The sequence below is a fragment of the Pungitius pungitius genome, chromosome 9 (genome assembly GCF_949316345.1).
Source record: "Pungitius pungitius chromosome 9, fPunPun2.1, whole genome shotgun sequence".
Taxonomy (NCBI): domain Eukaryota; kingdom Metazoa; phylum Chordata; class Actinopteri; order Perciformes; family Gasterosteidae; genus Pungitius; species Pungitius pungitius.
Genome location: NC_084908.1, coordinates 2,933,852 through 2,960,704, shown reverse-complemented (window position 1 = coordinate 2,960,704; position 26,853 = coordinate 2,933,852). Strand labels below are relative to the sequence as shown.

Here is a 26,853-nt window from a genome sequence, read left to right as displayed (position 1 = left end):
AAGGAAAAAAATAGCACGGGAACATTAACCAATCATTAAACGGATTATAATAATAATGATATATGCTTGAACCCTTTGTTTGTGGCACAGACATGGAGCAGTATTTGTGATTGTTTATGACTTTTGTCATTGAGGTTTAAATGTCCTATGTGATTGGTTTATACGTTGGCTGATATGAGACATGAGATGAATATCCTCCTTTACCTTAACTACCGTGTAATCATTTGTACCACATGTCCCACCTCATGTCGGATGACTTGACTTAAGCATCGCCCCGACTGCTGCTAACGTGCACCATGTGGGGATTATAACATTTAATCAGTCTGATATACTACATTGTTAACGCATTAAGCTGAATGGACATTCATGATGTACCGTGTTCATGATGCCACGTCATTGAGACACCTCGCACAATTTCGACGTTGCGTTTAAAATGTCAAAGAAGAATTTAAATTGTCATAAACATTCATAAGTACTCCTTTGTGATGGTAAACAAAAAATGAAGTGAACTAAAAAATGCATTAGTGTAAGCTTTTTCTTTTTATATTAGCATTGACTGTCATAATTCTATGATTGAGACGCATGGTCCAATGGACAAAAACTCACCACTATTATTGAATCATATGTTTCATTTTGGAATGACTGACGTTCAGTTTAAATCCTTCAAGCAGGTGTAAACACGGACACACAGGGATCTGCTTGGCACACGTCTCAGCAGGTGTTGACAGCTGATTAGTGCTACTTAGCTTACAGTAAACACGTTAAATGCATACATCAAAACAAAATACATGTATCAATGTTCATCACCATTATCCGTATTTTAAAACTTCTTTGGATTTGGTCGTTCAGAGTAGGGATCAATTGAGGGAAAACGCCGTTGATCTTCTTCTTCTACATCTATTTTGTCGATTATTGTAGTATTTTTCTCCCTGATAACTGGTCAGCAAATCCCTGACAATCCCTGGTTGTTAGAGAGAAAGCGGGTTCAATCAAAAATGTGACCGCCACATTCTGATGTCTGGATAAAAACTAATAATTTCCGGTATCGCCTTCACCTGACACAAACTGTTCCCTAACAGTGCTCCGACCGAAAAAAAAACAAACGCATTCAATAACATCAAGAGGTGTTACGTGAAGAATATTAAAAGTTTTCTAATGGAAAACTGCATTGAGTAGACAGATAAAAGGTGGGATTTTGACATCTAACCCAACTAATGATTAAGAGACGCAGGGCAGCGTCTGCACAGAAGAATCCTCCCACGCGGTGAGTTATTACAGTTGGAGGTCTTGGTCGTACCACCAAATAACCATTAACTGCAGTCTGGGTCACACGGGGACAAGTCAACGCTTCAGCAACACACACACAAACAAACAAACAAGCAAACGGGATTAAAGATGAACAACTGATCTAAAACGAAAGCGGCAGCCTCAAAGTGAGACCCTTAATCAAGTCGACACATCGTTTCCTGTGACTGAATAAAGTGAGTGTGTCGTGCCAATAAGTAGACAACCATGGGAGTTCAAAAAGGAGAGATGAATTCCATCACACTAGACAAATACTAATGAGTGCAGTTAATGGGTGTGTGTGTGTGTGTGTGTGTGTGTGATACGTGCTTCCAGTGCTAAACAGACAAACTCATCGGTCTAAACTGCATATTATTTTCTTAGGCACTTGTATTAAGTCAGAAACCCACTGCTGATTATATCCCAGAATTACAGGACCCGTCATTTTGCTAAGTGTCTCTCAACTCTGAGGCCACTTTCAAACCACTTTGTGTTCTGGAGACAAAAGAGGCCCGCCACTGGGAGCTGAGGCTCTATTGATTTCATCTCAGAGATAGAGAGAGATTTGTTTATAAAAAAAATTAAAAAGGCCCTGTGTGCCCGTGCGGGTTCTGTCGAGCGTCTCCGCGTCAGAAGCTGGACTCGGGAACCGTCCTCTTGCGTCCCAGCGAGGCCGTGCTGTAACGGGTCCTCTGCAGGGTGCCGTAAGACGGCTTGTCTGCCGCCAGGCTGCGCGGCGGCGCCGGGGTCGCCGACGTCCCGTTGCGATGCAGGGACGCCGTCCTGCGCATGCTCTGCTCCGCTTTGGTGGGGATGCTGGAGGAGCTCTGGGAGCGCTTGATGTCCGCCGCGCTTCGTGCCGTCTTCCCGTCTGCCAGCACGTGGCCCGGGCCGTTGGACTTGCTTCTTTCCCCCCGGGTCCCCCCTCCTGCGGCTCCGTTGGACAACGGAAGCCTAGATAGGGTCCTCCTGCCTCCTTCCTCCCCGTCTCCCTTCCTTGACTCGCCTTCCTTGGACTTCCCCACGTCTTTATCCTTCTTGAGGAAGCTCCCTTTGAAGAAGGAGAGCAGTCCCTCAGTGCTCTTGGGCACCTCTCCTTTCCTTCCTTCAGGTGCACCGTGGTGTTCCCTATCAGCCCTGTCCCCCTTTTGTCTTCTCAGGGTCCCATCCAGGAGGCTAGGGGTGCTGTAGCTGGGCTGGACTCCAGCACCGGAACTCCTTTTTGCCTCAGTGGTGTCCTGGGAGCTTTTGGAGGAGCTTTGCCTCCTAGCATCCTTCCTGCTGCTCAAGGTGTTACTAGCAGAGCTACTGCTCACCTCGCCTCGTGATTGGCTCTCCTTCCTACGCCTCAGGCTGGCGGTCTTATCGGATGCTTTCCTCTGGCCCTCGGGGACCTGAGGGGACTCGCCCCCCGCCTTACTCGTACAACTTAGGCTCCCGACGCTGGCAGATCGGACGCTGGTCGGAGCGCGGGCCCCGGCAGCTTCCTTTGACCCGCGCGGCTCGCTCATCAACGTGGCTATCGGGTCCTTTGTGCATCGGGGCCGCCGGCCGGACTCCAAGTACTGCACCAGCTCCGCATGGGCGGGATCCTGGACAGGCTGAGGCACTGGGTCGGGTTTCCGCCGGTCCTTTGAACCAAAGGACCAGCGCAGGGGAAACACCTTGCTCAGGGTCTCCTTGGTCTTGCTGGGGGCTCTCATGCTCACGCTGCGTCCCTGAAGGCCCCTGGTAAAGGTTCTGCTCTCCAAACCCCCTGGGAGACATGTGACATGTTTGCACGGCATTCATCCGCAAAGCAGCAACTGAGAACCAAAGGGACTAGGGTGTATACTGAGCCCTTACCTCGTTCCTCTTTTGAACCGTTTTCGAGGAAGACCGGAGACTCGGGCGAGTCAGGTGAGGACGACGGGCAGGCGGTGGACGATCGAGAGACCAGACTGCCTCTCTTGCTGTCCCCCGTCAGCCGGATTAGCCAGTGGTCGGACATGGATGAACTGGTGGACCCTGGGAGACAAGGCGGGAAGAGGCCGATCAGAGGAGGAATACAAAGTAGATGTTTTCGGCTTTATTTTTTCAGATCCTGGAGAATTCCACTTTTCTTATTAACGAAAACATGACAGTGTGCCAGAGGAGTCCTATATGAAGCTCAGAGGTGGCTTGTTGTTTATGCAAAGGTTAACGGTTGTAGTGGAAGGGGACGGGGGGGGACGAGGGGTCTCGCATAGCGCTGTGTCAGAGCAGCTCTGGCTTCATATATTATCATAATGTTATAAGGAAAGATGTAGATGAGTTTCATCCCTGGAGAATTGTATGTTCTGGAAACAGTTTCTTCACATCATAAATATATTTTTTTATTTACCTACAAACATTCTTAAGCCATGCAAGTAGGGAAAGTGGGAGATCCTCCTCCCCACCCCCTCACGCCTCAAGACTTTACAGCGTTGGAAGCTCGGTGCTGCATGTCTATTTGTCAATTATTTATGTCGGTGAATCACTTCCTCAGAAGTACGGTCGTAATAGAGGAGGAAATGAATGGTAAACACAATACATGACCACTGAAATACAAATAACACAAATGGTTAGCACAGTATGTTGGAGGCAGCAACGGCCTTATCTTGAGAGATAAGAATCATGTATTGAATATTAAAAACATATCATTACGAAAATCTGAGTCGCTTGGAGCTTAGCAACTCATGCAAATTAAAAATGGTTGATCTAATCTTAAAGCGGTTTATTGCGTATCCATGGACGTGGCTCTGTAGCGCTCGGTGTCCAATGGCAAGATTTTGACAAGCTTCAGTACACATTTTGCATTTAACATCTTACACCGACAGATACTGTGAATCCGTTTTCAAAGTGGACACTTGTGAGGATATACTGTGGAGCTGTCCTTTTGATAGGGCACAAAGGGGGAAGTACATCGTGCCAAAAGAAATGCGTGCAATGTCAAAACAGCAGTAAAGCATTATTTCTGACATGTGGTGTACAGTGGAAGGAAAAGCCCACTTCATAACGGATAAAGGTTGCACCCTTCTCGTGAGAGGCCCTCTGACATTTGTAGTATCAGTATGTGCATGCCTCCATCCGATCGGCCACGGCCAGTTAATATATTTATTGGCCTTTCCAAAGAGTCTATGCACTCCACACAACTTTACCTCGTTATCCTTTAATAAACTTCCACCGCTCCACCGTGTCCTTGGTTCTCCCTGTCGGCCTTTTGAGTTTCTGAATGCATTTCATTTTTGTTGATACAGAAGACTAAGAAGACATTTTTTTATTTTTTTTTAATTTCTCCACATTTGTCCTGCTTTTGTCGCTTTCAGCGTGCACACTGCATCACACGAGCCAGAGCTCAGCATTGTGTGCGGAGCTTTTACCTCCTACAGACGCCGCTGCTGTCTTTGCATTTCCAGGGGAAAATAATGCAATGGGGGCTTTTCATTGAAGGCAAAGATCTTGTCACCAATGAAACATTGGCCCATGTGGCCTGTGGAGCAGACGCGTACGGACCTTTTAGGGCTGTCGTCACGATCGAGTCAAACACGAATCTCCTCGGCGCGGTGGGCTAAGGTTACACCTCGGGGAGGTCACCTTGCTCTGTTCTTGCGTGCCAGAACCTACAGTATATTGCACACATTTGAGACGATAAACTGGGATTCGAGACTCTAGAAAGCTAAAATATATTAGCAAATCATTTCATAAGATGTTGAAGAGATAATGCTACTAGTGAGCCGTCTTTGCTGCTGCATAACTATGCTGCGGCGGATGGAGACATTTATTTGTGTGCTTCCTCTTCCACGATAATATTCTAGATCCAAAAGACATTCGTCTTCTATGAGGAGGAACTCGCATGAGAAGGATTTATGTGGCAGAAATGTTTTGCTTGCCCAACAGCGGGATATCTTTTTAAGAAGAAATAAAGGCCATAATTGGTTCTGAAATGGAGTTGGAGTTTGCATCATAATTTAGCTATGTGCATACATAAATTATGATCCAATTGCAGCCTCTATTTTTTTTCCTCCCAAAAAGTAAACCCACTGTCGGGTAAGCAAAATATTTTTGGATTGCTTGCACAAACAAAAAACTGTTGATGTCAATCCCGGCATCTTTCGCCTAACTCCCCGAACCGGGTAGTTGGGACTTCGGTTTCAGCATCACAGCGAGTAAGAGTAATAAGTGGAAAATGAGTGATGACATAGAGGGCACTGGCACAGGCTTCACAATGGCTGACTGCCGATGTCTTTGCAATGTCTCTCCTCTCCAACGTGTTCAGTCTGCATCTGTTACTTTGCATGGAATAAATAAATAAATTGGTCTTTACCGTGAAAGAAGTAACAGAAAACAAGATGTTCGATATCTTTCATGCAACTGGTTTTATTTTAATGAGGGAAGTTCTTTTTAGACCAATTAATCCATAAGACATGAAAACTGTTTCTGTTTGAAACGGTGAAATTAAAAGACAGTAGAAGACAGCACTGGAATATCATGAAAGAAGAAGCCCAAAAAGTCTAAGCAATAATCATTTTGGCACCGTGGCGAGATCTCTAGTGTTTTGGGGGATATTGTTTCTTCTTTTAAGGTTAAATCTAAGGGAAATGCTGCATATTAAAGATATATATTTATATTCACCACACTTGAGAAAGGCAAAGAAGGCCATTAGCAGAATTGCTCCAAACATTAGAGCGATTCAAAGTGAATAACAACCTTGCGTTTACCTTGACACAATAAGTGAGGGAATATTTTTTATCGCTGCAGAGAGGATACAAATTTCCAGCGAACGTATGAACGTATTCCCAAAACGGACCTGACTTTACATTTGAAAACTGCAAGATTAAAATAAAAGTACAAGAATGACACACACATCACGGGTGAAAGTAGTTTGCAAGTGTTTTGAAACTCTCGCCCACGAGAACGTGCCAGACAGACGAACGCAAGGTAGGAGCGTGAATCTGCCGGCATCAGCAGTCTCTAACAACATATTTCATCATCATTTCTTTAACCTACACTATGCCACTCATAATCAGTTTGGAAATGTATAGTTATATTATTTACTTGGGCTACACCTCTTCTGTAGTAAGCCCATAATCCTCTAATAATATTCTCAATGAAACATTATAGGGTCAAGGGGTTATTTTTGTATACTTAGCCATAGTGTGAAGATTTAAATTGTGTTATTTGTAGCCTATAGAATAGCTTACTATATGCAGTACGTCATAGGAGGCGTGTAACCTGCAATCAATCATAAAGGCACAAAGGCACAAATGCACAACTGAAATAAGGGATCTGAGGAGATTTTGGGTGGAGGGATCCTATCACAAAAATAAAAAGGTTTTTGACTTAAAGCTATTCAACTTTTATGCATGTATGTATATTATTATCATTATCATTATCATCATTATTATTATTATTATTATTATATACTGGCCAAAAACCTTTGGGGAAAAAATTTAATCATTATTTTATTATTTACACAAAGTCTTCACCTGAATACTTCCCCCTTCTATAAATGTTTGCCTTGTAAAATCACATACTATGCGTCCACAAATGAATGATGACGACGACAAACAGATCACATATTATTTTACAAAACAATTTAGCAAACAAGTAAAACCTTTAACCCTTATTTCCCATCAAAAAGATATGGTTGCGAGGGTCGGAGTGACATTTAAAGCATCTGCTACGTCTGCTCCGCCAAACCCTGCAGACTTAATCATCTGCACATAATAATCCACCGAGGCGGAGTACAGGCGAAAAGGCTCTAATGCGCCTGTACGACCTCTTCAGAGTGGCTCAAACGACCAGTGCGTCTAATACACAAAAACGGCGATATCTTCTGATTCATGAGACGGTTTTCGATCAGAATCCATCGTACCTCTGACGGAGCAACTGGCCGACCATGGCGGGATGGTGTTGCGCCTCTGGTAGAAAAGGATGTAGGCTCCTCGGGTGCACACTTCCTCCTCGGGCACCAAGTCCACGCTGCTGTCGTCGTAGCTGTACCACTGTCCGTCCACCGAGTTGCGACAGTAAGCTGGATTAGCAAATGACAGCGGTGTTCGTTAAACGGGGGGACGTGTGGAGCCTTAACCCGGTTCGTGTCACTCGTTAGCGACATAACGGGAAGTGTCTCCTCAGAGCTGAAGCAATGCAATACTAGAACAAAAATAAATGGAAATAACACTGCCCGAATGTGGCAGGAAGAGGTTTTATTTTCTTTATATTGGCACGTCACTAGTAATTCGATATTAAGTTGCCTGGGAAAAGAATGAGGAACTGAGGAATAAGATGCCAGTGAACCATTACGTAGGTTTCCTGTCTTTTTTTGTTGTTGCAAATTTACAAATAATCTGCTTCTACTTTCTCACCAAAAAGAGAGGGGTTCAAAAGAGATGCTTTTTGCACAGATCATTACTGGTTTACTAATACCTACCTAATGAACCATTAGCATCTCCTAATTGGTTAGCTAGTTACTCATCATTATCAGATAAAGTATTTTTATTCCGTTATTTAGGGAGGACTAATTTATAAGTGTGTAAGTTGTTCCTGTTCATCGCCGGTTTCTCTAATAACTAATTGCTCATCAATCATCGGCATTATCTAATAGTTCAGTGGCATCACATTTTCATTCTTCCCCGCACTCGTATCCGGCTGAATTTGTTTATGCCACGATATCAAAGGTTAACGTGTAGTTCTGCACGGCTCTTCCTCGAACTTAAAAAGCCAGTGACTCATTAGTGCTCCGAGTGTCGGCTGTAAATCCTCGACACACATTTTTAGCGTCTAAATGGGCGACGCAGGTAATTACTTAGAATCTATCCCCCCGCGTGGGGACTTACTCGTCTTGCAATTACTGCCGCTGTGGGTTTTGGGAAAGGAACCAGAGTTCCTAGAACTAATGTCTTTTTTTCCCCGAGCCTACACGGTGCTCTGGGTAGATGGTTGACTCAGCTGTTCAGCAGAGTGTCCATTAAGTCCAGATAATGGACTACTAGGGGCACCGCACAGAATGGGCCATGGCAATGGCTGCATTTGGCCGCTGATTTAAAAAAAAAAAAAGTTGAATATACAGTATAAGAAGAAAACAAATTCATATTACTAAACAGCATGCCTAACACCAAAAATGTAATGGTGTACGGTCAGCCGTAGCCTGAAGCAACGCGTTTCCCACTAAATAAAAACACGAAATATCTTATTAATGAGATGTTCCGTACCAGTGTAATGTCCTCCGTGCATTCCTCCGTGGTGGTTACACACGGCGTAGAGGTCGTACAGGTAGTCGTGGGGAAGGATGGCGCCGGCCGGTTGGGGCTGATGCCCCGACGGGAGCTTGCATGGGGGCGGCCAGGCTCCTACGCCGAGGTTCCTCATGCTCTGACTCCTCTTCACCACGTGGGGGGCCATGTCCAAACCGGTGAGGGGGAAGCGCACCAGCGTCGACAGCTTGTTCCTCCGCTCGCCTACCTGTTGGAATCAATGTTTTATTCACACACACAGTACACCTGTGCGTAGGTATGAAAGATAGCACATTCCACGCGAACGTCTACAAGGATGGAACAGAAATGAACTCATTCAAATTGTTGTTGCAACCACAACGAGCATCAGCTTGCCGAACTCCCGGGTGCGATTTGAATTGACTCGATATGCAGGAAGATTTGAAGCAGCAAACCTTCGAAGCTTCTGATTGTAATGGCAGGCGCTGCATAACCCCGCGACCTTTGGGAACAGTGTTGTGCGCGTGGCTGAGGAAAATCCCTTTGGTCCGAGGCGGGAAACCTCGGAGGGGAATGATGGCTTTGCAGGGAAGTGTCTGATGGCCATGGCTTAGGTTCAATCCAACGGGACCTGACTGACCTCAGGACTAAACCCGCTGCTGAGGGGTGTGAACGGGACAGAGGTAGAGCTTGGGCTTAGCCCTGGCTGCAAATGTGATCAAACGGTAACTCTTAATGTGAAACCGAACCAGCCTTAATACCCGTGTGCAGTAGCAGTCAAATGTTTGGACACATTTTCACATTCGATTTAATGGGAAAGTGTCCCCAAACGTTGGACTGGCACTATGTGCTCCTGCTGGTGGGCCGAGGTAGAGGAGACGTGCACGTCCTCCGTGGGGGTCTAAGGAAGTTCATCACTCAGGGTCAACTTATTATTATTACCCAGTGTTTAGTATGAGCACCATATATGACTGGATCACGATGAAGACGCAATTAATCAAGTGCTATTCTGAATATAAACACAAATATGGCCTTGAAAAGGTGCATGCGTGTATGAATTAACCAAGAATCACACACACACACACACAGGTCTTTTCACAAGGACAATAACATCAGCAGCAGCAGCACAACTATTCCTGCTGGATCAAAGTTGACTTATTGGTTGAGATGCACTCTGAGCAGCATGCAGGGCACGTGTCCTGGCAGAGTGAGGACACTAACGAGTCCCCGTGCATGCTACCGCGTTGGAGTCTGTCCCAGAGAATGAGAGGGTGTGAGACTTTGCAGGCTACAAGGCCACTATTGTCTATGCTCATGAATGGTAGGTTTTTTTTTTTTTTTAAAAGGAAAAACCTTTTACGGAGGCTCTGGTGTAATGAAGTGTCCCAGTGATTCATGGCAGCACATCGCTGGGACCCTGAGACTGAAGCAGTCTTTGTCATGCCCCTGGCTTCCTCTTCCCTCTTCGTCCCCTGTCTCCCTCTTGTGGCACTCTCAGGCAAACACCCCCTGCCCTTGCTCTCTCTCTCCCCTCATTACCCCTCACAGCTGATTCCCCTCTCGTCCTCATCATTGTCTCACCTGAAACCACTTCCACCTGATTTTGCCTGCTTCTTATTCCCTCCCTCTAGTCTCGTCTTGTTGTCGGATTATTCCATGAATGTAGACACACGCGTCAGCACTCGTCTCGTCCTGTCTTGCCCTGCACCTTCACCGTCCGCGTATTTGTGACTGTGCCTTTCCACAGAGTGCCCGACCGGCGCGCGCCCCCGGCAGCTCATCTGCTTTCACCTCTCTGCTGGACCCGGCTGGTAGGGAGCACCCCGGGATCCCCGAACGCTGTCCTCACGGGAGTAATCCTTATGCCCCTAAATTCCTGATTTCCCCTGTCTGCTTTTGTTATGTTTCCGGCCAACGCCAGAGGACTTTGAGTTTATTCGTTATTGAGGACTGTTTTTCCTTTTGACCATTAAAAGACTCTCTACTGCATCTCGCTCCTGGTTTCCCATCATTCCATCACAACAGAATAATCCGACCAGAAGATGGACCAGGCGAGTGGCAATCCTCTCCACCAGGCCGTCGAACTTCAGGGAGCCCTCTTGGGCAAACACGAAGAGGACCTATCTTCCGCGAGACGGACCATAGACTCCCTGACCGCCCAGATCTTGGACCTCACCCAGCAGTTCCACCTCCATCGCCTCGAGGCTACTGGGTCGACCGGGGCGCGCACCTCATCTGAGCCGCGAATTAACAACCCGCCTTGCTACTCGGGTGAGCCAAAACAGTGTCGAGCTTTCCTCACCCAATGCGAGGTTGTTTTTTCTCTCCAGCCGTCCACTTATGCCAGGGAGAGGTCCAGAGTGGCCTACGTTATTTCCCTTCTCGACGGGCGCGCAAGAGAGTGGGCGGTGGCTAACTGGGAGGTAGAGGCAGACTGCATGTCTGAGTTTTCCCTCTTCAAGGGAGAGATGATCAGAGTTTTCGACCGGTCTGCACACGGAGATGAAGCATCCCGCCTCCTATCGACGCTGCGCCAGGGAGGAAGATCTGTCACAGACTTCTCTATTGAATTCCGCACCCTGGCCACCACTAGTGGTTGGAACGAGACGGCCCTCGTCGCCCGTTTCCTCGAGGGTCTTAACCCTGAGCTCAAGGATGAGATCCTTGCCCGTGAGGTCCCCGATGCCCTCGATGCCCTCGTCGATTTGGCTCTCCGCATAGAGAGGCGTTTCGAAACACGACGGAGGACCCGCAGGATGGACCTTCCGCCACTTCCGGCCTCTGCGGCAGCACCCCCTCCGCAACCATCTCCTGCTGATCCTGAGCCAATGCAGCTGGGGGGGCTCCGTATATCTCCACAAGAACGACAGCGCAGGATTATGAACCGCCTGTGCATGTACTGTGCTGCGGCTGGCCATTTTGCCTCAAAGTGCCCAGTAAAAGCCACCGCTCGTCAGTAGGCGGAGGGTTGCTGACGAGCGCTACATCCGGGTCCTCTCCTTCTAAGTCCTGCACCTCTCTTCCAGTACATCTCCAGTGGCTGGGATCATCTGCCTCCTGCGCCGCATTGGTTGACTCAGGAGCAGAGGGGAACTTCATTGACGAGACTTGGGCTCTAGAACAGGGTATTCCTCTCGCAGACCTGCATGACCCCACCCCCCTGTTCGCTCTTGATGGTAGCTCCCTTCCCATGGTGCAGAGAAAGACCCTACCACTCACTCTCACTGTTTCAGGAAATCATAGAGAGACTATAGACTTCCTGATTTTCCGTTCCCCCTATACTCCGGTGGTATTAGGCCACCCATGGCTAGTCCTTCATAACCCCCAGATTAACTGGGCTAACGGCTCTGTAATCTCGTGGAAACTGTCGTGTCATGTTGATTGTCTGTCCTCTGCCGTGCCCCCTGTCTCTTCTGCTACTGTTTTTCAGGAGGAGCCAGGTGATCTGTCAGGAGTACCGGAGGAGTATCATGACTTGCGGGAGGTGTTCAGCCGTTCCCGGGCCACTTCTCTCCCCCCTCACCGCCGGTATGACTGTAGTATAGACCTTCTCCCGGGCACAACGCCCCCGCGGGGTAGACTATACTCCTTATCCGCTCCCGAACGCGAAGCGCTAGAGAGGTACCTGTCCGACTCTCTCGACGCCGGCACCATCGTTCCCTCCGCGTCCCCGGCAGGGGCCGGTTTCTTCTTTGTTAAGAAGAAGGACGGCTCGCTGCGTCCCTGCATAGACTATCGAGGCCTAAACGACATCACTGTCAAGAACCGTTACCCCCTGCCACTGATGTCGTCTGCGTTTGAGGTCTTGCAGGGAGCTAGATTTTTCACCAAGCTTGATTTACGCAACGCCTACCACCTTGTGCGTATAAGGGAGGGGGACGAGTGGAAGACTGCGTTTAACACCCCCCTCGGACATTTCGAATACCGGGTGCTCCCTTTCGGCTTAGTAAACGCCCCCGCGGTTTTTCAAGCTCTAATCAATGACGTCCTGCGGGACATGCTTAACATCTTCGTCTTTGTCTACCTCGACGACATTTTGATCTTTTCACCATCGCTCCAGGTGCACGTCCAACAGGTTCGTCGTGTTCTCCAGCGCCTTCTAGAGAACAGACTCTATGTCAAAGCCGAGAAATGTTCTTTCCACGCCTCCTCCGTCACGTTTCTGGGTTCGGTCATCTCGGCCGAGGGGATCAGTATGGACCCGGCCAAGGTTCAAGCCGTCGCTGACTGGCCCGTACCAGACTCCCGTGTCGCGCTACAACGTTTTCTCGGGTTTGCCAACTTTTACCGCCGCTTTATAAGAGGCTTCAGCCAAGTCGCCGCCCCCCTCACCGTGCTAACCTCAGTCAAGTCCCGTTTCAGGTGGTCAGAGCCCGCGCAGAAGGCGTTTGACGTCCTTAGGGGCCTTTTCACTACCGCGCCCATCCTCCTCACTCCTGACTGCACCAAGCAGTTTATAGTGGAGGTCGACGCGTCAGAGGTGGGTGTCGGGGCTATACTTTCCCAGCGCTCCGTTACTGATGGTAAGATACACCCCTGCGCGTTTTTTTCCCACCGCCTATCCCCCGCTGAGCGTAATTACGACGTCGGAAACCGCGAACTACTTGCCATCCGTCTGGCATTAGGCGAGTGGCGACAATGGCTGGAGGGAGCCCACGTACCCTTTATCGTATGGACGGACCATCGAAACTTAGAGTACATCCGGAAAGCCAAGAGACTCAACGCGCGCCAAGCCCGCTGGGCTCTGTTCTTTACGCGTTTTAACTTCACCATCTCGTATCGCCCGGGGTCTAAGAACATCAAGCCGGACGCGCTGTCTCGTCTTTTTGACTCCTCCCCCCCGAACACTCCGGAGGAGATTGTCCCCCCGGGTCGTGTGGTCGGCATGGTCGTCTGGGGCATTGAGAAGCTGGTTAAGCGTGCCCTTTCGCGAACCGTAGCCCCCCAGAACTGCCCTAAGGGACTCCTGTTTGTCCCCGTGTCAACGCGCCGGGCGGTCCTACAGTGGGGACACTGCTCTAAATTAGCTGCCCACCCCGGCGTTCGGGGCACCCTCGCGGTAGTTCGTCAGCGTTTCTGGTGGCCCTCCATGGAACAAGATACACGTCGGTTTACTGCCTCCTGTGCCACGTGCGCGCAGACCAAGGCCGGCAATTCCCCCCCAGCCGGCCTGCTCCGTCCGTTACCCATCCCCACCCGCCCTTGGTCCCATTTAGCTCTCGACTTTATCACCGGGCTTCCGCCCTCGGCAGGCAACACCGTAATCCTTACTGTGGTCGATCGCTTCTCTAAGTCAGCCCATTTCGTTCCGCTCGCTAAACTCCCCTCCGCCAAGGAGACCGCCCAGATCGTGGTTGATAATGTTTTTAGGTTACACGGTCTGCCCACTGATATCGTTTCGGATAGGGGTCCCCAGTTCTCTTCCCAATTCTGGAAGGAGTTCTGCCGCCTTATTGGGGCATCCGCTAGTCTGTCGTCCGGGTTCCACCCCCAGACTAACGGCCAGGCTGAGCGCACCAATCAGATCGTCGCCCGCATCCTTCGCAGCCTCACCCATCAGAACCCCTCGTCATGGTCGCAACAACTATCCTGGGCCGAATACGCCCACAACTCTCTTCCCACCGCGGGTACCGGTCTCTCGCCCTTCCACTGCTGCCTTGGCTACCAACCTCCGCTGTTTACGTCCCAAGACTCAGATTCCAACGTTCCGTCCGCGCAGGCCTTTATCAGCCGTTGCAAACGCACCTGGAAGAGAGTGCGATCAGCCCTTTGTCGAGCAGGTAGACGCATGTCAGCCGCGGCCAACCGACGCAGAATTAAGAGCCCGCGTTACGCACGCGGCCAGAGGGTTTGGTTATCCACCTCTAACTTACCCCTCCGGTCGGAGTCACGGAAACTATCGAACCGCTTCATAGGACCGTTCCGTATCACTGAGATCATTAACCCAGTCGCGGTGAAGCTTCGCCTCCCGCCTAAGTTCCGCCGTGTCCACCCTGTGTTTCATGTCTCCTGTATCAAGCCCGCCATTCGCCCCCCCCCTCGTCCAGTTCGATCGCCTAGTCTTGTCGAAGATGCTCCTGCCTACAGGGTTCGCCGTATTCTTGATATGCGCCGCCGGGGTCGCGGCCATCAATATCTCATCGACTGGGAGGGGTACGGCCCAGAGGAGAGGAGTTGGACCCCCTCCCGGGACGTCCATCCCGCACTCATCGATGACTTCCTCCGGACTCGCCAACTGTCTCAAGGAGCGCCTGGGGGCGCTCATTGAGAGGGGGGTACTGTCATGCCCCTGGCTTCCTCTTCCCTCTTCGTCCCCTGTCTCCCTCTTGTGGCACTCTCAGGCAAACACCCCCTGCCCTTGCTCTCTCTCTCCCCTCATTACCCCTCACAGCTGATTCCCCTCTCGTCCTCATCATTGTCTCACCTGAAACCACTTCCACCTGATTTTGCCTGCTTCTTATTCCCTCCCTCTAGTCTCGTCTTGTTGTCGGATTATTCCATGAATGTAGACACACGCGTCAGCACTCGTCTCGTCCTGTCTTGCCCTGCACCTTCACCGTCCGCGTATTTGTGACTGTGCCTTTCCACAGAGTGCCCGACCGGCGCGCGCCCCCGGCAGCTCATCTGCTTTCACCTCTCTGCTGGACCCGGCTGGTAGGGAGCACCCCGGGATCCCCGAACGCTGTCCTCACGGGAGTAATCCTTATGCCCCTAAATTCCTGATTTCCCCTGTCTGCTTTTGTTATGTTTCCGGCCAACGCCAGAGGACTTTGAGTTTATTCGTTATTGAGGACTGTTTTTCCTTTTGACCATTAAAAGACTCTCTACTGCATCTCGCTCCTGGTTTCCCATCATTCCATCACAACAGTCTTAGTTTGATTCATCCGTGCTTTCCTGTCAAAATGTCTAATTACTTACAACACCTGCTTGGAATTAGCGAGCCTATCCCTCAGAAAACAGGTGAGGGGAGGGGAACCTCAAAGGGATTATCCTTTGAGGTTCATTGCTGCTGAATATTAAGGATGCTATCGAAGTCAGCGAAGCCCTGTTCCAGCACTGAGGTGTTTTCTCAGCCTCCGATTAAGGGACGGGGGCACGGGGGGGGGGGGGTGGGGGTGGGCTCACATGCCAGATGCCAGTAAAACGCGTTGGTTATTTCACCTCAAGAGTCGTTTACCATTTCCGTAATAGGAGGAAAGAGCAGAGGTTATGTTTTAATAATTGGGGATATGCCATTTGGTTTCAAAACGTGCCGGCAAGAGGACCGGCTCTTCTTATTCGTTTTTAGAGCCAACATTTAAAAATCAATGAGTGCGACTGACTGCGAGCTCAATAAAGTGTTACTTTGTTTGTTTTTTTAAGGTCGCGATGCATTTCTGGCTTAGCACCCATCATAACCCCTCAATTATATCCTTATAAGTACTTATATCCCATGTGAGAGCCCGAATCCGTGTTGTCTGCAGAATAATTGCCGCAAATTACCAAGAGAGTCCTTTTCATCAACATGGCTGCGTTTAAATTGATTCAGTTTTTGGAAATTATGTTAATTTAAGAGTGAAGAAAGAGCACAACAAAACACAAAAAGGCAGTAATTGCAGGACGCCATGTAAAAAGTAGCCCTTCTCTCTGTTGGAGCTGCTTTGTTTGTTTCCCCGGGGATCAGACTTCGTTCCACATGAACTCAGTCATCTGATCAACTGTCAGTTGAAAAATACGAACCTGTGGCGCTTCAGGAGGCAAATGATTCATGACGACGTCGCTTGGCGGCGCACGTACGTACGTACCTGTCGGAAGCGCTTGAGGTGGAGGATCAGTATGTCGGGGAGCGTCCACAGGCTCATCTTCACCATGCCCTGCTGCAGCTGCTTGCAGTGCGGACACCTCCAGGCGTCATCCGGGGCCAGCTGGAATCATGGTTTCATGGTTAAAGAAATAACTTTCTTTGTGTACTATGATGCAACACGTTTATCGATGTTCGGCATGTAATTAGGGATTCCTGCTTTTTTCACAGACTCTATAGTGCAAAGTGAGGACTCCACAGAGGAAGGGAGTGCAAAAGGTTCGATCTCGATGACTAACCATTCCGGTAGAGAGTAAAGCCCTTTTGTTTTCGCAAAACCTGGCCTTTACCCTTGTTGTGTTGTTGCTATAGTTCCATGTTCCATGACTCCGTGGACTCATCGCCCCCCTTTTGAACTCTCTTCCATAAAGTGTTATTTCATGATGTCAGGAAATTGGATTCCTCGGGCTTCACGCTGCTGATTTAACACCACGTAACGCGTGGGCCTTATCGGCCCCATCCGTCAGCAGTGTGATGCTTTCCCGAGGAGCCGCTTTCCTCGTCTCCGCCACATCGCTCGCTGAAATAAATTACTCGGCCCCCTGTGATTCTGACAAGGGAAACGACGGTCCCACGAGTGTCTGCTGTAACATTACGCACGTGCCCCTCACTCGAGTCTCACTCATAGTTCCTCTGCCTTGAGGGAATCGATGCGAGGAAGAGGGCAATCAGGGCTCTCGTTAGTGTCGTCTCAAGTGCCAGCAGCAACTGGTGTTGAAACAGCTGGATCGCCTGTTCTTCTTGTTAGGCCCCTTTTCATCGCTAACACGTTTCTTTTTTCCCACGGAACAGGAAAGTACGAAACCCGAAGGATGCAATTGGTTGCCGCTCAGCTAACTGCTGCGTTGGAAAGAATCGAGACCAGCTCAGATTTCACTTGAAGCGTCTCCCAGCCGCCTCTTCTTATGGAGTGGTGTTGTGGTGGCATCACATATTGAGATATGGGGATACACACTTTAGTTGTTTATCAAGAACCTCGGGGTCCCCGACGTCGGGGATACCTAAGCTAAACCTGCGGCCCCCTGCAAACCTGCCCCAGCAAAGCACAAGACACGGAAAGGATGGATGGATGGGTGGATTTTCTTTCACTTTGCACATTTTCCCTACAATGCACTCTAAAAAAAACTCTATCTCTATCTGCAGTGTTCCATGCTCTGCAGCTTCCCTGTGAATTCGGTCCATTTGTTACCAAATATATTTTCTTTATCCAAATCACTGTGGCTCGAAAGAATATCTGCTAGTAAAACTACGATTAAGAGTTAAGGGTTGAGAAAGCCGAAAAGACGTATAGAGACCAATGTCACTGAGAGCAGGAAGTAGACGTACTACTAATAAATATTCATAGTTAGTATTACGTGATTAGAGCAAAGATTTAAGTCGGACTTTGAGGTGGTAGCAGAAGCAAAGGGGTGACTTAAATTGTTTTACTTTGAAAGTTTTATAACAAGGGTGTCATTGATTGTTTTTTTTTATTTTTTATTGTAGAATACTTTTACAGCCATTTTATATTCTTTATTGTCCCATTGCAAAACCCCAGAATCTAGTTTTTTATGTCACAAAATGTGTGTGCGTTGAGCCTTGAGCATAACATCACAAACAATGAAACACGCCCATTTCACTTTTGGGTGAACTGACTCGCGTCACTCAAGCTTCTTTAGAACTCAATGACCACGATTCTTTTCAATTGCAAGCTTCAACGTTTATGCCCAAACTTACATGGAGTCAAAACGCTTTCTGGAGCAACAACAAAGCTTTATAAAAGATTTGTAAAGGACTTTTTGCAACTTGGAATTTCATCAGATTCAACAAAGGGCCCCAACAAGATTTGGGTAGTTATGAATCCTAACTTTTGCCTCCGAGAGTTGTGTTCTGTCCTCTGTCTCACCTGCTCTTCTTTGGTGTACAGCTGAAAGCACTCGTCCAACGTACAGCTGTGCTGCTGTAAGTGCTGCTGCTGCTGGCTCCGCACACTCTCTGCGTCCTTGATCACCTCCTCCTGAATGCTGCCAAAGAGACTGGAGCGCGCACACACACACACGCACACACACACACACACACGCACACACACACACGTTGGATGCTGGTGACAGTAAGGAAGACCATGTGGGTTTTTTCACAAACATAAGTAACTTATTGCCACGTATGTTACACATAAAGGAATTTTTCTTGGTTATTAATGTGGTATAAGAACAAAATAAGATAAAGCCAAATAAGATAAAAAACGTCAAAGCAAAATTAAAACAATATAAACAGAATAAACACGCATGTACAGTATGTACTTCTGTTTCCATGGTGAGAAACCAGTGTGCAGCCTCCCGTTCTTTACATTTGATTACAGCACACTTACCACTCTTTGGTCTTATTGGTCCACTCAATGACAATCTTGACGTGAGCAGGTCCCCCGGGGCCGCAGAACTTCAGAGCTCTGCAACAACAACAAGAGACAGATTGTAATTCAACTTTGCTGAGTTCAAGGCAAATGGACAACTTGACAGTATGGAAAGCCACTCTGACTCCTGAGCTCGGTGCCAATCCATCAACCAAAGACTTCACGAAGACCTGGAAGGTACAACGTCATTGGTGACCCATCAACTAAGAGACAAAGTACCTCCGTATCTCATTAAAGAATACTAATAGATTAGGTAAATTAAGTAAATTAAAGTAGATTAAAGATACTAATCATTAAGCAAGATCAGAAGAAGCCGATCGGGCAACTGAGGTTGAAACCTCTGCTTGACAACAAATGACAGAACTGCTCTGGTGACAACAACACGTGCACACACACACACACACACACACACGTCTTGTCATTGTTTACTGGGAACTCAAGAGTACAAACCGAGCGTTATGGAGACATTGCAGGGAGGTCACAGGACTCCATTATGCAACACAGCACACCGAGGTACCACCTCTGTCAACTACTAAAGTGAATGCACACAAGTCCTGGAACAATAATAAGTGGCTGGAGAATCTAGATAACAACCCCAAGGCTGTCTTTAAGAGTTTCTGCTTCTGCTTTTCATTTCATTTCGCATGCATACGCACAGTAACAAACGGACATGTGCAGGCTTCACCCACACCTCAGAAATCAATATCCTTTAGCCCCCAGAGACTCATCGGCATGTGGGCCGATCCTCTCAGCTGTCGGCTCTTCATCACGCGGGAAATGAAGCCCACCGATTAGAACGCTCAGTTGCCCCCGATCCTCTTAAGGGCCATTTGCTTGTTAAAGAAGTCGCTGCTTTTCGGTCTGATGCACAGAACCTGTCTGGTAGGCGTATGCGGGGCGTCTCCATTACAGTGTTGAAAATTCAGGGTCGGTGATCATCTCTGACAAAGTTTTTTGGGGTTGACATACCGACGGGCCGTAGTAAGCTCGTCCAAATCATCTCACTCGTCCTGCATGGAGCGATTCTGCCCTTCTACCTGCTAACCGCTGCTTATTCTGCCCCGGCGCTCATCGTTAATCACCACGGTCTCCCATCAGCTGCTGGCAAACAGCAGTGATCACTGACAACGGGCACCTTCGGTGAAGGGGTTCGGGCCTTGGTCGTGTTGGGGGAGTGGCCTCGGAGGGAATCCCGGGGGGAGTGCGGTGTCAGTGTTGCCGATGGTTTTTGCCGTTGGATCATTAAAAAAAAAGAAATCCACGCGTTACCGAGCCTGCTTTCAATAGGCTGACGGGGTTATTTGTCCCTTAGTTGACTCCATCGCGTGAATGCGCTCGCACTACCAGCGATCCATTAATGTGGCTTGGCCATTGAATTAGCTTTTAAATGCCTATTTATTCACCACGCGATGAAATAGGAGTACTTTGCTTTCATCGGAGCGCCCTCAAGGCCACGCGGTGTGAACTAAGTGGGCCGTACTTGAATGTCTCTTTCCTACTCCTCCGATCAGTCAAAGCATCAAACACCACACGTCATCAGTCAACCATTCATGCACTGACGACAGGGGCTACCGTACACGTTGCTTTCTGCCTGTGAGGACCTATGCCCAAGGACACACTGACAACACTTAAAAAAGACAAACCCGGCTCTCCACTCGCCCACGGGCGCCCAGCAGTAACTTAGGCCAATGTAAATCTATGCCTGCATGAATGCGTTAGTGCCCCCCCCCCCACATACACTGTGTTCTGTATTTACATGCAGGTTAGGAATGAGTTGATGTGTGCGTGTGGGGAATAGAGAGGCGTTTTGCGTGTGTGTGTGTGTGTGTGTGTGTGTGTGTGTGTGTGTGTGTGTGTCTGACCTGTCGACCGCCGGGTGGTACAGCGGCCTGCTGTCCTGTGGGGACAGGTAGCTGTAGGCGGCCGATCCTCCCACCACTCGAATCTTGAACAGCACACCGGCGTTCTGCAGGGGAGAGAAACGCACATCAGTGAGAACATAACAACCCCTTCCTGCACGCACACACACACAGACACACAAACTCAAGACTCAATGACTGTCAAAGAAATATATTCTATCTGCTGTGACCTGGCGTCTGTTTTTCTGTCATTCATGTATTATTAAATTAAATCAGTGTGGAGGAATAGAGGAAACATGTTTTCTTTGAGAATTCAAGGATAAACAAATAATTATATTTTAAGGCTGGACTTTTCCTTTAACCATGCTTAGAGAGGGGCAGCACCGCAGAAGGGGCCCACTTCAGAGATGACCCCCGCTGCTATGACAGAAAGGGATTAATGCATAAACTAATCGGTTTCTCTCGCTGGATGTCAGAATTAAAAGACAAGCACGTGGGTAAGTATCTACGACATTTACCTCTTACATTCATTGATGGCAAACTGATCATAGACCAATGCTAACACACCAGCAGCTGCACCAAACAAATGTGTTATAATCCAATTTATTCAACAGCTGAACACGAGTGGTGACGCGGTGTAAAGTCACCAGCCGTGGGAGGTGACCCGCGTGGCGCGCTCACGGCGCTTCCACAGCACAACCAGCGAGCAAACACAGTCCCTAAAGGGTCCGACCAGAATCTCGGAGGAGAGAGAGGGAGTGTAAACAACAGCCACACATTCTGTAACACACAGCGATCCGAGAGACAAATGTATCCCCTTCTTTGTGTTCATCAGCTGTAATTATTTACGATGCCATTTTAACGTGAAACCACCTATGTTCTCATCCACATTGCATTGAAATGTTGTAAACAGCCACTGAGCTTCGTTATTATATCAATAACAGCAGTATCAGCACTAATTTGCTGCATTTCAGGGTCATGTAGATAAAGAGGTTTATGTGTGTACAAATACTATTTGTAGTTATTCACATAATGAGATCTATGTTTATTGAAAGACAGTAACAATCTTACAAAGCCTGAATTATATAATGCAAATAGTCATATTCAACTAGTTGAAGTACAGCATCACAGTACAAAGCATCTGCTGTTTTATTTAGATAGGGGTGGGTATCTATAAGCTTTTGCTTCTCTCTACTCCTTTTCTTGAACAAAAGGTGACTTTTCTAATTTTGTGGTCTATGTCTATGTTGATTTTTAAATAAATTTAAATATATATATATATTTTTTTAAATGTCTACATGTTCAAGAAATAAAATGCTTCAAATCAAAAATCAAATCAAAAAATGCTTCAAAATGCTTATTTTCCATCTGGGTTAACTTTTAAGCTTAAAGAGGAGTTTATGGTGATGCAGGAAGTTCTGGATGTAGAGAGAAAGTATTGCAAAATGTGTAATTTAAAGCCTCTGGAGAGGACTCTGTGGGAGTGAAAGTACTTTAGAGTTACACAACAACAACTTTTTTTTGGCATTTGGTAATCTAAGTGCTGTCAAAGAAAAACAACCGTCATTTTGTAACATCCCATCAGTGTTTTTTGTATTTTTGTCACGAACCTCTCCTGTCATTTCATTTTCCTTCCTTGTGCTAACACACACACACACACACACACACACATACACACACAGGTACTCCGCTGCTCTCTCTATTCCGGTGCCAGACTGTTTTTGTTCCACCACGTGTGTTCATCGCCTCGCAGCAATCTCGCATGCTTTGTTTGCCTTTGCGGACCTGTGTTTGACCGCTTTGCGCCCAGCCAAAGACCTTCGACCTCACCTCGTCTCATGCGTCTCTGCAGTGATTTGCATGTTGCATCATAGCAACCTCTGTCTATCCCACCACTAGCCCTGCTGCCTCCCGGTTCCTGGAATCAGGCTGCTAATGCGTCCCCGCTGAGCGCAGACTGCAGCCGCGCATAACAAGAAACCCATTAGCGGGGGGGGGGTAACCTCTCTTTTCAGATGCCGTGTCAGTCTACTGGACTATAATGCGGAGGAGCAATCTACTACGTGAGTCATATCATTAAAATCCAGAACAAAGAGACTTACGAGCAGTTTCTACCCTGCAGGCCATCGGGGCTCTCAAGACAACGACCCCCCCCCCCCCCCCCCCCCCCCACCCCTCACCCAGCCCAACACTGAAAACAGCCCCACTACACACGGACACACACCACCCCATGTCACCAATTCCACGTGCAACTAATGCATGCTGTACGCCTAATGGATAAATACTCGATGTATTTTTGTGTGTTATTGAATCATAAGAACATATAAAATTGTTATTGTACAGAACTGTACAATAAATCTCGTTAACATTGTATTAGTGTTGGGCACAGTTTCTGAATGAACTTAATTAGGGATTGAAGAGCTTCGACAAGATGATCTGCATTAAATGAAAGTCGTCACCGGTGAGGATTTTGGGTTTTTCCTGGAACCCAAAACTAAAGCCAGGGGTCTTTTGACTGAGAATGTGATTGAGCGAAGCCTTCTTATCCAGAAGTTAAATATGCACCGTGTTTAATTTGAGTTTAACTGATTAACTAAAGCTGCTCTACTCCCATGGCCATTTGAAAATAGGAATGGGCGTGGACTCAAACATTTCTTTAAGTTGGCGTGCACGCCACCGGAGCCTTTCAGCGGTGACTGTAATAAACTGGTTCCCTGATTATAGCACTGTTCACAGGGAATGCAGTAAGAAGGCCCGTTGACTTTTAAAGGCTTTACAGGAGAGTTAAGCTTTGGTTTGTCCGTTCTGGGCTCCCGTAGAAAACCTGGCGGCCTCTGTGTGTCATAACGTTTTCAGCTGATTATGTAGAAAAGAAAACATGTATTTATTTTATACTCCCTTTCTGCCAATAGATGCCCTCTCAATGTAAACCCTCTGTTCCCTGAAGCGACGGTTAAACATCCTATATTAAATGTGCCGGTCAACCCGTAAAAACCAAAAGTGACCATGAGAATTTCAGAGCCTTGCAAGATCTATACATGTTGGTAACGTTTGTAGGTTATTTTATCATCATTTTAAGAAGATTCAAATCCAGGATATTGAAAGAAGCTGAAATCCAGCAGTTGATCGATAACTCATAAATAACCTAATTCTTCAGGACTCGAATGGATTTATTATTCAGTAAAAGATGTGAGATGATTTCTAAACCCTGTAAAATCGTAACCGATCTGCGTGACCACAGTCTAGTTCTTGATGCAAGACCCCCACCCCCCCCCCCCCCCACACACACACACACACACTTTAAATTATAAAACACAGAGAATGTATATTTTGACAAAAGATTTAAATTTTAATTTAAGAAGTGGATTTTCCTCTAAGAAAGATAAAGATAACCCGAAGACGGTTCATCTGAGAGGATCTGAAATCACATTCAGAAGACAAATTACCTTAACTTACTTAATGTTAAGTGTTATTTTCCTTCTGTTACAGTAAAAAAAAAAAATCTAAAACCCTTCACAGAGGCGTCCTCTGACTCAACATGAGGGAACATTCTGGTAAAGGGGAAATGTTTCACCTCTTAAAAGTCTTCAGGTTGCCATGGTGTGGGGCCATAAGGTATGTCAGACACATTAACAAAAATAACACACGGCGCTCCGCCAACCATCCACTGCAGCACCACTGTCAGTCTCTTTTTACCCCAGAGCTGGGAAAGACGAGCGCGACTCTTTGGCATTCAAGTCAGGGACATCTCAACCTTTCCTTTTTTTCCACTCCCTGACAGGAAAGCTGTATTTTGCTGAATAGACCTGTGGGTGGCGCCAGAGCATCTCACCAGGAAGAAGGGAGACCCAAAGTCATGTCGGCAAAGTGTCTGCACACTTACTGCTTCTTGCGGGACGGGAGAACACAAACAGCACAGTTGTTGTTGTTGTTGTATTTTGGCCTTTATCAGCAGAACACAAATATTCTGTTTAATCTACAACCCAAAGACCCTGAGGGTTGTGTTGCTAAATAGAGAAAATAGGTGGCAAGGTCAATGGGAAGTTCCAAGATCTGCACAAACCAAATGAAACTGCTGTGTACTCTGGAATGTAGCAGAAGTAGTAACGCATCTTTCAGTTATACAATTGCAATCTGCCTATTATCCCTCCTGAAGCATAAAACTTAATTTAGAGAGGTAAAGAGGCAAATTGATGTTATTTGAATCGGAGTGGCCCGTGACATAATTAAATGTACGCTCATTACGCTCTCATGAAAGGCTCGGACTGAGTGAGAGTGAATGTCCCGAGGTGCAGTCCTGGCTTTTAATCAAAGAATTTATAATATATAATACAATAATTGCCGTGTGTGGAGATGGAGAGAGCAGAATCAACTACGAGACAATGGATTGGAATGGTATTAACCCGTTGTGAGGACCGTATATTCATAGACAACTAAAGAAAGAACAATTATTCGCTTGTCATGCTAAAAGTGGGACAACTCTTTTTCCAGTGTTTTAGCTCCAAACATTTGTACACAGACAATGAGAACAAATTAATCTAAACGCTGAACCCAAGCGTAATGGAAATTGATTAAACTTGCAAACAATCTCTGCCCTGTGGTGCTCTTTTAATTTGCTGCACTGGAGTCGATGGTGTAATAGGGGGGATGATGTGTTTTCTTGAGGTGGGGAGGTGGGCGGAGGGGAGGGGGGGGGACTATTACCTGAGCCTGGGATCCATTCAGCATCAGATAATAGAGCTTGCTGAGGAGACTCTGCTGCAGCTGGTCCCAGGAGACGCTCCTGTCCTCGCGCATGAGGAATGGAGGCCCAAACCTGGGGGAGGAGGAGGAGGAGGGGGGGGGACAGAACATTTTAAAACATGCACACGAGGAGAATTGTGCAAAAAGCATCCCTTGAGCCCCGTGGCTTGAAGTGGCGTTATGCGGGTCCGGGGGCCAAACACACAGCGGGAGGATGCGGCCCCCGTGTCATCGACGCCGCGCGGTGGGTTCCATGTCTCTGGGTCGGCTCCAGGCCCCGAGTGCACAGCAGGGGCCCCGTCGGAGGCTTTTCGTGCACGAGGCTGATCGCGGACGCCGTTGGGCGTTTTTTTTCGAACGTTTCGGCACCTCTCGCAGGGTTAGTTAGACGTACATGGCTGAAGATGAAAGTCCCGGGGGTTCACGCACGCAAACAACAAACACGCAAAAAACACATTTGTCGGCAGTTTGTTGCTGCAGGTGCACTTGTCTCACACTAATGGTGCACAAGATTCTCCTTGAAGTTTAGACGCATTTAGAGACGCATTAAGTGCTCCTCTTTTTTTTTTCGTTTCTCTGTATATATTAATTGCAAAACTTAGCCAAGACCAGTGAACGAGTGTCAGTTTAGGGAACTACAACAGCTAAAAGCCACAGTGATGTTTCCTGTTTCAACATGTGCACAGAGGAAATAAATGTAGAGCTATTTGATCCAGTGGCACTGAGTGAGAGCTGTTGGGTGGATACAGAACAAAGAGAGACTCACAGCCGTCCACACATGAGTCAGGTGGACAAATGTCACATTCTGTCCTCATCAGGCCTTTCACAGCAGCGTCTGTTGTCGGACGTGTCGACTGAGACTGGATGACAATTGGTTTATTGGCCCTAGTGGGGACAAACTGAGCCATGCTTACAGTGGATGACGGGGAGGCCTTCAAAGCGCCTCTGTGTCAGAGGATTACGGCTCAGATGCTGCTCTGATGGACAGCGTCCACCCCGGGTCACATGAACACTCCCGTCAGAGTGACGCTCGCTGCTGTTTACTGCATCAACCTCAGAGTGAAATGTCTCCCTTCTCTTTTTAGAACTCACCAGACGCTACTGTAGGAAAGTAACCAAGCATCCACTCGGATTGGCTGCATGAGACGGCCGCTCGATACCAGGACTCCAAAATATGTGGATGAGAGTCCTGGAGAGAGTCCGAGGCACATCTCTGATAAACCGTCCAGCGGCATCGGCGCCTGTGGGACCGTTTGTCTCCTGACAGCACCGCACAACACCAAGCAGCTGCAGCTGGATCACAGCTGCTCCCGCCCGCTGTGCGGCCCGGCAGTCGCACGGCGCTGTGCGTTGGGTGGCAACACGGAGGCGGCGTTGGCCGATGAAAGCGGGAAAGAGAACAACTTATTCCGAGACTAGAGACACGGTGGAGCAGGAGAAAGGTGTCTCTACAGCTGCACTGGAACGAGATCTAAAAAAACTGTCTCGGCAATGAAAGATGACACGTCCTCAAATTCAAAAGCG

General features: G+C 47.8%; 1 protein-coding gene across 1 annotated transcript in view; it reads right to left on the bottom strand.

The window, feature by feature from the left end:
• Positions 1 to 1,865: 1,865 nt before the first annotated feature.
• usp43a (ubiquitin specific peptidase 43a) overlaps positions 1,866 to 26,853 on the bottom strand; it is a 62,313-nt gene continuing 37,325 nt past the window's right edge. Inside the window, exons 8-16 of the mRNA XM_037472694.2 lie at positions 25,291 to 25,402; positions 20,590 to 20,693; positions 18,686 to 18,763; positions 18,224 to 18,353; positions 16,283 to 16,402; positions 8,499 to 8,748; positions 7,160 to 7,318; positions 3,130 to 3,291; positions 1,866 to 3,040 (exon numbers count right to left, since the gene is read on the bottom strand). Of these exons, the coding sequence (XP_037328591.2) occupies positions 1,914 to 3,040; positions 3,130 to 3,291; positions 7,160 to 7,318; positions 8,499 to 8,748; positions 16,283 to 16,402; positions 18,224 to 18,353; positions 18,686 to 18,763; positions 20,590 to 20,693; positions 25,291 to 25,402 (2,242 nt within the window). The 3' untranslated portion in view covers positions 1,866 to 1,913. The remainder of the gene's footprint in view (positions 3,041 to 3,129; positions 3,292 to 7,159; positions 7,319 to 8,498; positions 8,749 to 16,282; positions 16,403 to 18,223; positions 18,354 to 18,685; positions 18,764 to 20,589; positions 20,694 to 25,290; positions 25,403 to 26,853) is intronic.